The 12,545-nt window shown below is 38.1% G+C and overlaps 2 protein-coding genes across 4 annotated transcripts; one reads left to right on the top strand and one right to left on the bottom strand.

Moving 5' to 3' along the window:
- The first annotated feature begins 223 nt into the window (after window positions 1-223).
- Window positions 224-1,876, top strand: LOC107921470 (uncharacterized). Its single transcript, XM_016851320.2, has 3 exons — window positions 224-694; window positions 782-1,120; window positions 1,251-1,876. The coding sequence occupies exons 1-3, from the start codon at window positions 395-397 to the stop codon at window positions 1,734-1,736; spliced, it is 1,125 nt and encodes a 374-aa protein (XP_016706809.1). The 5' UTR covers window positions 224-394; the 3' UTR covers window positions 1,737-1,876.
- Window positions 1,877-3,614: 1,738 nt separating this feature from the next.
- LOC107922029 (protein ESSENTIAL FOR POTEXVIRUS ACCUMULATION 1) lies at window positions 3,615-12,187 on the bottom strand. Of its 3 annotated transcripts, XM_041087266.1 has the most exons (11): window positions 11,990-12,187; window positions 11,220-11,228; window positions 10,958-11,046; window positions 9,851-10,768; window positions 9,650-9,770; window positions 9,429-9,554; window positions 8,226-8,972; window positions 5,333-8,027; window positions 4,663-4,853; window positions 4,503-4,562; window positions 3,615-4,233 (listed from the first exon to the last, which is right to left on the bottom strand). In XM_041087266.1, the coding sequence occupies exons 1-11, from the start codon at window positions 12,057-12,059 to the stop codon at window positions 3,854-3,856; spliced, it is 5,406 nt and encodes a 1,801-aa protein (XP_040943200.1). In that variant the 5' UTR covers window positions 12,060-12,187; the 3' UTR covers window positions 3,615-3,853. The 3 variants fall into 3 exon arrangements, with proteins under 3 accessions (XP_040943200.1, XP_016707342.2, XP_040943201.1); XM_016851853.2 differs by lacking the exon at window positions 11,220-11,228; XM_041087267.1 differs by lacking the exons at window positions 11,220-11,228; window positions 11,990-12,187 and adding an exon at window positions 11,194-11,214.
- Between the last annotated feature and the right edge of the window lie 358 nt (window positions 12,188-12,545).

The following is a 12,545-nucleotide window of genomic DNA, read 5'->3' as shown; positions in this document are numbered from 1 at the left end:
ATGATGGTTTTTATTCAAATGAATCAATTTTCTAAATAAATAAATAAATAAAAAGATCAACTATTGACTTAATCTGTTTAACGGTTTAATAGGATTACACCTAAACATATGGATGAAAGCAAAATTACGCACCGTTAAAAATGGTGCAAGCACGAACGGTTGCTACGCGCAAGGGGCACCTCTGCCCTCAAATATCTTTGTCAAATTCAAACCCAAATCTCATAATTATTCTATTCTATTCTGTTTTTCAAACTTCAATTAACTTCCACAATTTCAGAGGCTTTGAGAAGCCTCTCTTTCCAAGGCTTCTTTCTCTCCATTTCTTTCTGCTGCTGTATGTTGGAGCCTTGGGGAGTTGTGGTTCATTTTATTTTCCATTAACTCCAGGCAAAAAATGATGATAAGGAAGACATGCCCTATCCCTAATCTCCATAACCAAGACGGCCTAGAAACCGTCCTGGAAGTGCCTATTCTCGAAGAAATGTATACCCAATTGGGCACCGATGCGGCTTTATTACCATGGCTAAACATGCGAGCTTTAATGAATGATAATATATCATCAACACCCCATCTCCAAGCTAAATCAGATACCGAGTTCTTAGCTTTGCTTAAGATTGTTGGGGCTCCTCTCATCCCTTTTCAAGTCCATTTGTTGAATTATACACTTTCATCTCCCCTCAGACATTGTCCGTTTGTAAGTACAAAACACAAAGCTCTTCTTCAAATATTCCAAGGTATGAACACCAATACTATTAATGAGGTTGTTCAATACAATTTGTAGGAATCTTCGAGTGCAAAATATATAGTGCAGCAGTTTGTAGCGGCGAGTGGAGGGCATTTGGCGTTGAGTTCAGCGACAAGCATGTGTGCAATGGGACGAGTGAAAATGAAGGGTTCAGAGATGCAAGCAGGTTATGACAGCGTGCAACTAAGGAGGAATTGTGAGGTTGGGGATTTCGTCTTGTGGCAAAAGAACCCGGATTTGTGGTATTTGGAACTTGTTGTGGCGGGTTTTAAGGTTAGTGCAGGGAGTGATGGTAAGGTTGCTTGGAATCAATCCACTTCTCAACCTGGACATGCAAATAGAGGCCCTCCAAGACCCCTACGAAGATTCTTCCAGGTATTTAATTTTAGGGTAAATGCTCAAATTAATGTTCAACCTTTTAGGGATGGCTCACATGGTCAAATAAGAGCCTAACCTTTAAAGAAGTGCTCAAATTGTACTATCTGGTGGAGCATGATTTCCTCAGGGATTGGACCCAAGGAGCACGGCTAGTTTATTCAAAGAAGCGGTTTGCGTAGGAGAGAGGACAATTAACAATGAAGATTGTTTCATACTCAGGCTTGAAACTGCTTCAAACGTCCTCAAAGAACAAAGCTCGGCTCAGACGGAGATAATCCATCACACCATCTGGGGATATTTCAGCCAAAGAAGTGGGCTTCTTATGAAATTCGAGGACAGAAAGCTGGTGATGATGAAACCACCAAACAGGAAAGACCGAGTATTTTGGGAGACCACTGTGGAATCAGTGGTTCAAGACTACAAGCAAATCGATGGCATTAAAGTAGCCCATAGTGGGAATACCATGACGACGCTTTACAGATATGGCAAGTCCCATAATCACAAGAGGAAGATTGAAGAAACATGGAGGATTGATGAGGTTGATTTCAATATTTGTGGCTTGTCTGATGAAACTTTCCTGCCTCCAGCTCATCTTAAGAGAGAGCTGCAATGATTAAGTTGGATTTTTCTTTCTCCTTTTTTTGGGTAGAAGTTAAAATACAAAGAAATTAAGTTGAAGAAGAATGGGTGTACAGATATATAGAGGAAAGAATAGTTTTACACATGAAATCATAATAAATTTAATTTACTTAATTTTCACAAAAAAATGTGATTAAAATAATCCTCATCTCATCAGGTGATAACAACTTTTTAACCCCTTTAAATTTAATACTTAAATTGAACATTAAATTAAACTTAACGATTAGTTTAGTAGTTATATATATAATTTGTTTTAATGTTATCAATCGTAATTTATCAATTGTTTGCTACTAAGATAATTTTTTACCTTATGATAATTAATATTTTTAATTATGAAATTTGCCATTCATATTTGTTCTTATATATTTTTCTATTAATTCTAAATTATCAAAATAATTGAACTAATAATTTTATTCTAAAATGGTAGGCAATCTTAGAAATATGCAATTTAATGATCTAATGCTTGTGAGTTAAATTACAAAATTAATATAATTTAAAACCTAAAATAATAATGAAATTTTTAGTATAAAAACTTATGCAAATTTTAATATTCTAATGATAAGATATATAACTATCGTCTTGTCTATCATAATTTGCTATTTTGTTATGGATGGTTAGATACTGTGTTATTGTTTACTAAAATATTATTAATTATTTATTAGTTAAAAAAGTTGACTTAATCATGAATTAACACGTTCAAATAATTTCAATTTTCAAAAGTACAATAACATGTTATGAAATTTTTGATATTTTAATTAAATTAACAATAGTTTAGAATACACAATAACCTATCAATCTAGCTTCCATCTTGTTCTAACGAGCTTAGTTAACTGTATAAAGTTAATAGCCTAACAGCCTAGCTTCCACATATCATATCTTCAAAATGTTGTCGGTATACACCTATGAAAAAGATAGTAGCATAATGGCTTGAAAGGAGAATGAAGGAAGAAAATATGATGATGTATGGTAGAAATAGAAGGGGAAAAAGGAATGTTGGTCACCAATTTGTTAGAAGAAATCAAGTCAGTGTAGTTTATAAACTCATTGACTGATATAAACTAACAAAATTCATCAATAAAATTTATATTACAATTCTCTCCTTTGATTTTCTTTCAATCTTATTCTTTAATCTTAAAGTCCATAAATTTTATGACAACTTATTTCATTGTCAAAATTGCACTAAAAAGGGCTCTGAATTGTAGTTTAACAATATATATATTTTCTAAAAGAAAACTAATAGATGTAAAAGTATGATGGTCATACCAAGGTTATTGAAATCGGGCCAAATCAATTGGATAGGGAATCGAACAGAATAACGATCCGAAATAAGGAAAAGAATCGATTGACCCACAAATTAGAATAAATCAATGGAACCAAATTTAAAAAATTGATAATATAATTTGAACTTTTTATGAATTTTAAAATTTTTATTTAATCGAAATGAGACCAATCTAATTAAAATTTGGTGACTTAACCAGTTCAACAACCATTGTTACATAAAACAGCAACTAAGAGCCTAAATTACCATTGTTTTGTTTTTACTCTGACAAAGAAATCCACTTTAATACCTATACTACATAATATTTTAGTAGTCATATTATCACCTAAAACTTTTAATATATATATTATTTTTATTTTTCAAGTAATCACATAGAATCCAGAATCAGATAATAAAAGACCTACTTACCTGAAAAATATATACAAACACCAAATGTATCTAACTGCCGGAGTTCAAAAATTGCATTTTCTGTTTTGCTTACGTGATGTGATCTAGTAACGGGAAAAAAAGAGAGAGCATGACCTAATCAATGGAAAAGTAATACCACTAGGCATCAATCTATCACACTTTATGTGATCAAAGTTGCTCTTTTATAAATAAACCTCTCCAAAAATAAACGACTTTCACCGCTCCAACAAAAACGCTTGAGCAGTTTTCAATTACTCCTGCTCTCTAAGATGGTTAAAAGATTGTTAAAAAAAAAAATGAAACCCTAGCTGGACATTTACAAAGAGTAAAGCCAAATGTATTTACAACTAGCCCGACGTCTCAATAATCTATGTTATGATATCTCAAAGAGAAGTCAAGATTTATCAATCTTCTACTGTCTGAATCTCACCCATCATAATCCGGTTGCTGACGACGTTGAATCCCAAAACAGCCGGACTCACCTTCTTCCCTTTCTTCCCTTTCTTCTTGCCCCCTCCCTTAGAAGACCCATCTCCAACATCTTGGTCTAAGTTATCAACACTAGTATTGCCTGAGTTCACATTTCCAGTGCCCATCTCCATGAACTTTCTGTCATATCTATTTTGAAAAGCAATCTCAAGCACATCAGCCGATAGCAATTCCTTGTAGTTGAGAAATTTCTCAATGAACTCGTGATTTGGATCAAATGATCCAAGGTTCTCTACCAGAAGTATCTCAGCCTCGGATCTAGATTGCTTCAAACAAAATTCCAAGAAACTTGTATCTGGCAAAAGAATAAATAAAAAAAAGCAACACAAGGTTAAAATGGCAACATTCAATGAATATTCAACCTGCTTTGCATCTAGCAATACTACCACGACAGCTTCAGAGAGTTGGAACAAGCAACAATTGAAAGGATATCATCTAAGGCTTGAAGAGAGAAGCCAAAATCAAAATTTACGTGATCAGTACTTTTCCAAAAGAATAGAACATACAAATATCACCTCCACCTAAAATAGGATAATTTTGGAAGCGCGGAGCAAAATACCATACCTTTCGTCCCAATAAGCCTAACACATTCGCCCTCACACCAATCTCTGAAATCCATGGCCTCTGCATGATAGTTAAATTCATTGTGATGTCTAATTTTTAAGAGGCAGTCAAACAAAAAACAAACATACAAAGACCGATTACTCATCCTAGAATGACTTGCCAGAATGCTTTGTCAACATATCACTTCTGCCTTTAAGGGAGGACTGAGCAGAGGCAGGAGAGGATGACAAAGAGCGATCAACAGCTCTGCCACTTGACCTTTGCCGACTTAATACCCCACTTGCAGTTCCTTTAGCAGGAGTGCTTTTTGTTCCCCGGCTGCCCGCATTTGCAAGAAGTGGGAAATCACCTCTGTTTACAACAAAATATGACTTTCACATACCCATATAGTGATTACAATTGAATCTCATTAAACATCAAGTCAGCAAGGATAAACTTTTCTAATGCTATCAGTTTACATGGAGGTATAACTTAGTATAATTTTATATAGGATTAAAAATAGCAAAAAGAACCTCAAAAGTTTGGATATTTATTGCTAAGTTGAAATCGGTATCTCATTTTAATTTCAAGTAGAAGAAAGCCACCCTCTAACCACATTACTTAGCTGCTCTGGATAACAAGGAGTTGCAACCAGGAAGCTAAGTGTGTTATCTTTGCAGGCTAGAATGCAGCTAAAATAACCAGAGACCCAACCTTTCCAACTCACCCTAGCAAGTCAGAAAAATACTTCACAAGAGTAAAAAAGATAAATGAATGTCAGTGTGTGTATGTATGTATGTATTATTTTTTCTTCTTAAGAGAGGGAGGGGTGCTAGGTGAAGAGAACATACTGTTTCGTTTCTTGCTTTGTCTGATCAATTGGACCCCAGAAAAGGTCATCATCTCCTTTATATTTTGACTGAGATGCATGAGAATTTATCTGGAGTGGAGATGCAGTCTTTGATGGTGAAGATGAAGTGATGGACCATGATGAAACACCAGCAGGGGTTGACTGACTTGATTGGGATTTATGAGGAGTCATTATTGGATTTGTGGGCTGGACAGAGGAATTCCTCTTCTGCTCCTTTTGGATGTCCCGCAATGATGTAGGTTTAGAAAGTTTCTTAGAATCAGCAGACCAAGCTGGAGCAGGGGAAGGGTTTATTTGTTCCTCTTTCCAAGGTACAAAATCTCCCAAAGAAGGACCTGACGGAATTGAAGGCAATAATTCCTTCTCAGCCTGTGCTGGACGAGAACTTTTGCCTTTCTCAACAGTACTTGCACTAACAAGAACAGCATCAGCAGTATTAGGAGGACCTGAAACTTTTGCTCCCACACCCTTTGCTTTGGCAGACTTTTTCCGACTCTTTTTAGTTTCTTTAGCCTCAATAAAATTGTCATTATCAGTGGGTTCCACAATTGTAGTGGTAACATGGGCAGATGTAGTAGTGCCAGGAACATCGGCATCTCTTTCCCTTGATTTTGCCAAAACTTCTTCCGGTAACAGATCAAGTGATGAATTTTTTTTACTCAATGAATTTAAACTTTCAGGTTTCACAATAGCTGACTCAGAAATATCTGCATCTCTTTGACTTTCTCTAGAAACTTTGGGTTCTAAACTAGAGACAACCCCAGCCCATGGAGTTGACACACTTAGAGAGTTGACAGAAGAAGTAACCTCTGATACTGTGATTTCAGTTTGAGCCCTCCTCTGTTCTTCCTGTTGGATTTCCAATAATGACTTTGCCTTGAAGCCAGGAGCAGGTTTCCAAGCACGTATAGCAGGCTGTACAGTTGGGTTCTGCACTGGGGAAGGACTAGAAGGTTGAATCTCACCCTTAGGTTCTTTGGTTTCATCATCCACAACACCAACGTTAGCAGCTGAAAAGCTTTTAGCATAGTCAGAATCCATGGGAGCATTTCTGGATTTGTTCTCTTCCTTCTTTCCTCGAGACATCCCATCAATGTTATGTCCAGCAGTGTTTGAGTCACCAACAACTGACTCTTCAGTTTCAGATGGTTTTGATTGCACCAAAGGGGAAGCCTTTGAAAGTCCCTTTGCAGGGTCTGAAGCTTGTGATTTACTAGATTTTTGCTTTCTAGACTTCTTTTCTGAAGCTTTTCTTACCTCAGGAGCTTCAACATTCTTAACTTCTCTCACCACAGAAGGCTGATCATTGCTTTTTTCTCTTCCAACTTGCAGTTCATCGATAGCACCAGTAGGTTGAACACACTCATTAATAGGTGTATCAGTTTTAGAGGTTCTAGCAGAAGTAATTTCATGGCCCTCCAAGGTTCCACGGTTTACATCATTCACAGGGTGTACAACTGGCACAATTTCACCAATCTTCTTAGCACATTCCGGTGGCTGCTCCACAGTAAGTGCATGGCTGTCTGAAGTGAGGAGGGGCTCTTTCACGGGAGAAGCCTCTTGAGAAGATAATTTCACTTCCAATGAGGGCAAGCTTTCAACAACATTTGTTGTCACCGGTAAAGACTGTTGCATGCCATTTACCAGTTCTGGTGCATTAGTCCCCCAGCTCTTCTGACAATTGATACTACTGAGCATCTCATGTGGTAGAAGCACAGGTGGGGACCCAGAACTAACAGCATAACTGGTATCCCTGGAAACTTGCTGAGACAGGTTCATATTATAGGCATGCTCATCTTGGTTGCCTGGGATCTGCGAACCAATCTGAAGAATATCCTGTGGTGATGACTGAGGTCGAGCAGGATCCATGGATGAATTACCTGTCTGCATTGTGGTAGTCTGTAAGTGTCCAAAAGAGGGTTCACCTAAATGCTGCTGCGATTGTTCTTGCAAAACCTGTGAAAGCAATTGTTGTTGCCGCAACAACTGCTGCTGTTCCTCCAGTTTCTGCTGCTGCTTAAGCAACATCATCTTTTCAAGCAGCAGCATCTGTGGAGTTGGTACTGGTGTCTGGGGTTGTAGCTGCTGCATTAAATACTGCTGCTGCAACATATTTAGCAGTTGGGGGTCTTGAGATGAAGTGGAGATAAACTTCTCAGGTTGTAAAATGCCAGATGGCTTATCCATAGTTTGACCAAGCAAACTTGTCAAGGAAGGTGGGGTCGGTGCTTGCAGCCTTTGTTGCTGGATCCCAAACGATGCTTGGTTAGGAAAATTTTGAGCATGATGTAGCTCAATCTTCTCTTGATGAGTATCTAATGCACCTTGTGCAGGAAAATTTGCCCAACTACTGACACTGTTATTTACTCCAGGAGCAGACCTGTCAGGTAATCCTTGGAGGATGGACATTAAATCAGCAGCTTGTGGAGGCAGCTGAGGAGTGTTGTCAGTCAATGAAGGGAGGAGTTTTGCATGGGGCATGGGTGACTCAGAGATGATATCCGGCTTTGGAACCAAAGATGCACCATCTCTCCCCTGCCAATAAGGGTAGGGTTTTGGTAAAGACATTTGCCGTTCCAGTGTCATTCTCCGGCCCAACAGATAGAGGTCACTCCCATTTTCAATTCCAGATGGCGGAATGCTACTAGGATTGTTTGGAACATATCCTTGCAGGCCTGAAAGCAAAACCATCCAAGAAATCAGGCAGGCTGTTAGAAAATAAAAAAAGAAAATCTGATTAAACTGTGGAGGAGATTCTTTTGGATTAGAACCCTAGAACTATACCTTCAGAGTTCAGCAAACAAAAATTATATATTATAAATAAATAAATAAATAAATAAATATGCAGTAGTGTCTCTATGTAAAGACCCAACCTTGGGATGGATTGCTCATGCCACCAGACATGAGTGACTCCAAAAATCTATTTTCAGCTTCTGTTGCTTGCCTTGGCTCATTTCTGATCATATTGATCTCACTTGCACCGGCATGAACTTTTCCAGGGCTACTGTAATTTGGTCTGCTTGACAAATCAGAGAGTTCACCCTGTTTTGGCACACCAAATCCAGGTGGTGGACGTGCTTTAGCTCGCAAGTGGGGCATTACATCACCAAGTAAGGAAAATGGTGAGTCCTTGGGTGCACTAGCTAGCCGAACTTCCAAATCTAACCCAAAATACCCTGCCTCAAACCAGCTTAAAATATCAATCCCTGAAAAGGGGCCTTGAATTTCACCTTGAGGATCTTTATAGTGAAGAATAAGGTCCTCCGGAGCAGGCAGCTTCCTAGGTTCAGGTTCCCTCACCAAAATTCCAGATGGCTGCCTCATAAGGATAGGATCCTCACTAGATTGCCAATTTGCTTCATCTCTAGCATAGGATGAATTCATCACATTACTTTCTCGTTGGTTAATCATATCTTTCTGTGGTTGTGACCAGCTCATGTCAGGGGTTCTTGACCTGGCATCATTTGGAATCTCCTTCCAGTCATGTGTGACTGTAGGTGATCGTTCCCCAAATGAAGAGGTTCGCCACATGGTGCCAGGATTAACAGAGTTGGGCACTTGTATGCTCGATTCCTTACTTATGGGCACCTCTTCATCCCTTTTGAAAAGAACCCTATTGTCTGAAAGAACATAAATGAATAGAAGATCAATTCTCATAATCAAATAAGTGCAAGTTGAGAAAGGAGAGTAATATATCAAATCTATAGAATACAATTTAGTGCATTGGATTTCAAACAACAGAAATGCTGAACTTTAGTACGAACAAAGTCCCAATCACGGAAAATAAATAACCAATCCATTGAACACAAAATTGTAATCCACAATGTGATTATCACATTCCTCATCAAAACTCAACTAGCCCTTAAACACCACAGACAAATTGATTCCGGTTGGCTACCTGTCTTCTTTTTATTCCAAACCATGTCGCATTAATTTTTTAAAAGTAGCCACGATATAATTTCCCATATGGTTCAAAAGCTTCAATTCAGAATACTTCTCACATCCAATTAAGTAATTGCAAGATGGTTGCCAGAGGTGTTACCAAATACAGGATTAATTGGTTTATGTAATTATACCTTCATATTTGAACTTAGTATCTGGGTATCCCTTATGCTTTTCAAGCTGTGAATAATTGCTGTTTGGAATGTCAGAACTTTCTTCTTTACAATCACCAACAGCAGGTGGTATATCTTCTCTACTGCCTGCATAAACATGTTCCAGCAGATATTAGACGCTACTTCAAATTTCAAAATATAAACAAATTGACAGTAGAATATAAGGTGCACTTGCTGAATACCAATCTTGTTTCTTCTTGGATGAGTATACTCTGTAGAGTTCCGGCTGGCAGGCCCATCTTTAGGCATCTGAGGAGAACCACTACTTGTTATGTCCCCTCTGTCTATTCCCTTTAGAACAAGCTATCAAAGAAGCAATGAAATCAACTGAGGACTCTAAATCAAGGTTTACCATCCTAATACATTAAAAATAAAATAATTACCATTTCATCAGAATTAGGAGCACAAAGAGCTAGAGGTTCCAATGGTTCATTTTGTGTAAGTGAAGGCACTGATAGAAGCTCTTCTATGAGTTTTTGGTAAATTCTCAAGTCGGTTCTCATATATAAGTCCAGCATTTTTTTCCTACTATACTGTAAAGGGGATGGCTCTCCATGGTCAATTTCACCCTTGTCAGATATGGTTCCCAGAGTTTGACGATGAGAAGGTATACTAGCCCCTGAATTTCCACCAGAACTTCCCCTTCCACGGCCAGCAGAAAATGTTGAAGGGTGACTTTCTCCACGTCCCCGGCCATAGGAAAACGTGGGAACCTGCTTGCTTGGAGTTAGTGCTTGGTGATGGGGAGGCTCTCCCCTTCCTCGACTCTGAGAAGAGGTGGATCTCCAGGGGCGATAGTGATCCCCCTCTCTCACATCCTTCCCATGACTGGAAAGATGAGGCAACCCTTTGTCAAGAGGCATATCACCATCTCTACCAGAGTCTGCCCACTTATCTCGTGACCTTTCATTGTTTTTATCATCAGGCCCCCAGCGTGTGTTCCATTTGCTCTCACGCTTTTGATCATAATTTGAGTCCCTGTTACCTGAATCAGTCCACCGCTCAGTCGGTGCACGGCGTGCTTCTCCAAATTGTCTTGAAGGCAAGTTATCTACCAATCGATCAACCCTGCAGGTGTCACTGAGCTCTTTATCTCCATCCCTCCAGTGATCTTTGCGCAGAGATGAATGGGTATCTCGTTCTTCATCACGCCAGCGGTCTCGGCGGCCAGTTTCCATATCAAGTAAGGATGGCCTAAAGACATCCTTCTTTGGGGTATCATGAATCCCCTCGCCATTTCCAGACGGCTTCATGACTTCAGAGCGACCTCCATGAGAAGGATATGGCACAGAATGATTTTCCTGCATGGATGATTTAAAATTAAGGGGGGAGTCTGAGACAGTAAGAATATTAAACAGAATATTAACTAATTATTGAGATGAGAACTGTATGTTGATAGAAGGATGGAGAAAGCCTTCACACAACATTAAACCCGTCTATAAACGAACAAGGACACCACAAATCAGTACACAACAACAATAATAACATACCATAGTTCCTATTTCGGGCTTATTCTCCCCTGGCTTTGAAAGAAGCCATTGTGGTGAAAGCGGAATAGGATTGTCAGATCCTTGAACATCTACATAAAATAATCAGAAGCATCAATTAGAAACATGGCAGCTATTCAAAGCAAGTATTTGAAATCAAAATGCTTAGTCCCATTCAAAGACAGTACGCAACAAGTCATTAGAAATGCCTCAAGCCCAGAATTTTATTGAATACACACATTTTCTGGTAAATTACTGAACTTGCCTCTTGAAACTGCCACGTTGATTCATCATTGAATATGAAAAACAGAAGCACGAAACAATGAAAAATAAAAAGCGTTAAGACTAGAATGACATAATTTAGGAAGCCTCAATCAACTTTCACAGGCAGCATTTCAAACTAATAAGAAGCCAAAGGAATTTCTCAATAAAATGCATTAATGAAGCAGCTAACAAGAAAAATTGCACAATCAATTGTCAGTACAAAGCTAAGGTGCCATTTATAAATGGAATAAACAACTATGCAATTTTTTTTATATAATTAATCACATAAATCATAGCATTTGAATCAAGACTGAAAAATAATGCGCAATAAAAGAAAGTCTAATACTAGTTTTGAGTTGAACTAATCTGAAAAAGAAAAAATAAATTGAACTACTTCACTACGCCCTTATCACATCGTACTTTTCAAATTGAAATATATATATATCAAGAACGGTAAGTCGGAAACTAAAGTGTGCCGTGCTTAACCGCAAAAAAAATGGCACCAGAGAAAAAAGGAGAGAAAAGAAAAACCTTACAGATGATAAAACAAAAACCCTAGCTTCGAAGCAACAAACTAAAAAATATTAAGAAAAAAAAACACGCACAGAGCAATCTCGTAAAACCACTGAATCTACAATAATGCATTTAAATATCAGAAAGAAATAAGCAAAAGAAGAAATGGTAAGAGGTAGGGTTTTAGAGAAGAAGAATGTAAGAAGATGTTAATCCCTTAATGGTAGAAGGGGAAAGGAAATCGGCGAGGTAAACTACCTTTGGAGATCGGATGGGGAGGGTTGACGGTGAGGAGGCGGCGGGAATCGGAAGCAGAGGTATGAGCCATGGATGATCAGTGAAAGTCGAAAGAGAGAAGAGAACCAGAGGAAAATCCTTGCTGCAGTTTTTGTTTTTCGTTTTACCTTTTTTTCGCTTTGGTTGCGCTAAGCGAGGTGAGAACTGATTAAGGTAGACGGGTGCGTAATACGCCACGACCGTGGAAATTAAGGTCGAAATGTGGTACGACGTGAAGAGCTGTCGTTTAATGGTAAAAACTCGCAATAAATTATCAAAAGGAATATCTCAAAGAATTAGATATTGCCCTTTCAAAACTAAACAGTTACAAAGAATATCTTACACAAACATGCTCTGTTGTTCCACTTGTCTGCTTGAATGAATTACCACTTCTCTTACACTATGTTTGTTTCACTGCAGCTTTCCAAAACCCCCTTTTTTTTAAATATAATAATTTTTACTAAAATTTATTTTTATATAATTAATGCCTAATTAAAATTTAAATTTTAGATCATATATAAAAGCGGACCGCAGCACA

Source organism: Gossypium hirsutum, chromosome D01 (genome assembly GCF_007990345.1).
Source record: "Gossypium hirsutum isolate 1008001.06 chromosome D01, Gossypium_hirsutum_v2.1, whole genome shotgun sequence".
In the NCBI taxonomy this organism is placed as follows: Eukaryota; Viridiplantae; Streptophyta; class Magnoliopsida; order Malvales; family Malvaceae; genus Gossypium; species Gossypium hirsutum.
Note: the sequence above shows the minus strand (reverse complement) of the source record. Positions and strands in the feature narration are given on the sequence as shown.

What these genes read in the sequence shown, in the direction of transcription:
- LOC107922029 (XM_041087266.1), bottom strand. Translation starts at nt 12,059, where the DNA reads ATGGCTCATACCTCTGCTTCCGATTCCCGCCGCCTCCTCACCGTCAAC. An exon ending in TACTAAGTTCAAATATGAAG is followed by an intron (nt 8,973 to 9,428) that starts GTATAATTACAT and finishes ATGTTCTTTCAG; the next exon opens with ACAATAGGGTTCTTTTCAAA. An exon ending in TATGTTGACAAAGCATTCTG is followed by an intron (nt 4,563 to 4,662) that starts GCAAGTCATTCT and finishes ACTATCATGCAG; the next exon opens with AGGCCATGGATTTCAGAGAT.
- LOC107921470 (XM_016851320.2), top strand. Translation starts at nt 395, where the DNA reads ATGATGATAAGGAAGACATGCCCTATCCCTAATCTCCATAACCAAGAC. An exon ending in CCCTCAGACATTGTCCGTTT is followed by an intron (nt 695 to 781) that starts GTAAGTACAAAA and finishes TACAATTTGTAG; the next exon opens with GAATCTTCGAGTGCAAAATA. An exon ending in CCCTACGAAGATTCTTCCAG is followed by an intron (nt 1,121 to 1,250) that starts GTATTTAATTTT and finishes TGATTTCCTCAG; the next exon opens with GGATTGGACCCAAGGAGCAC.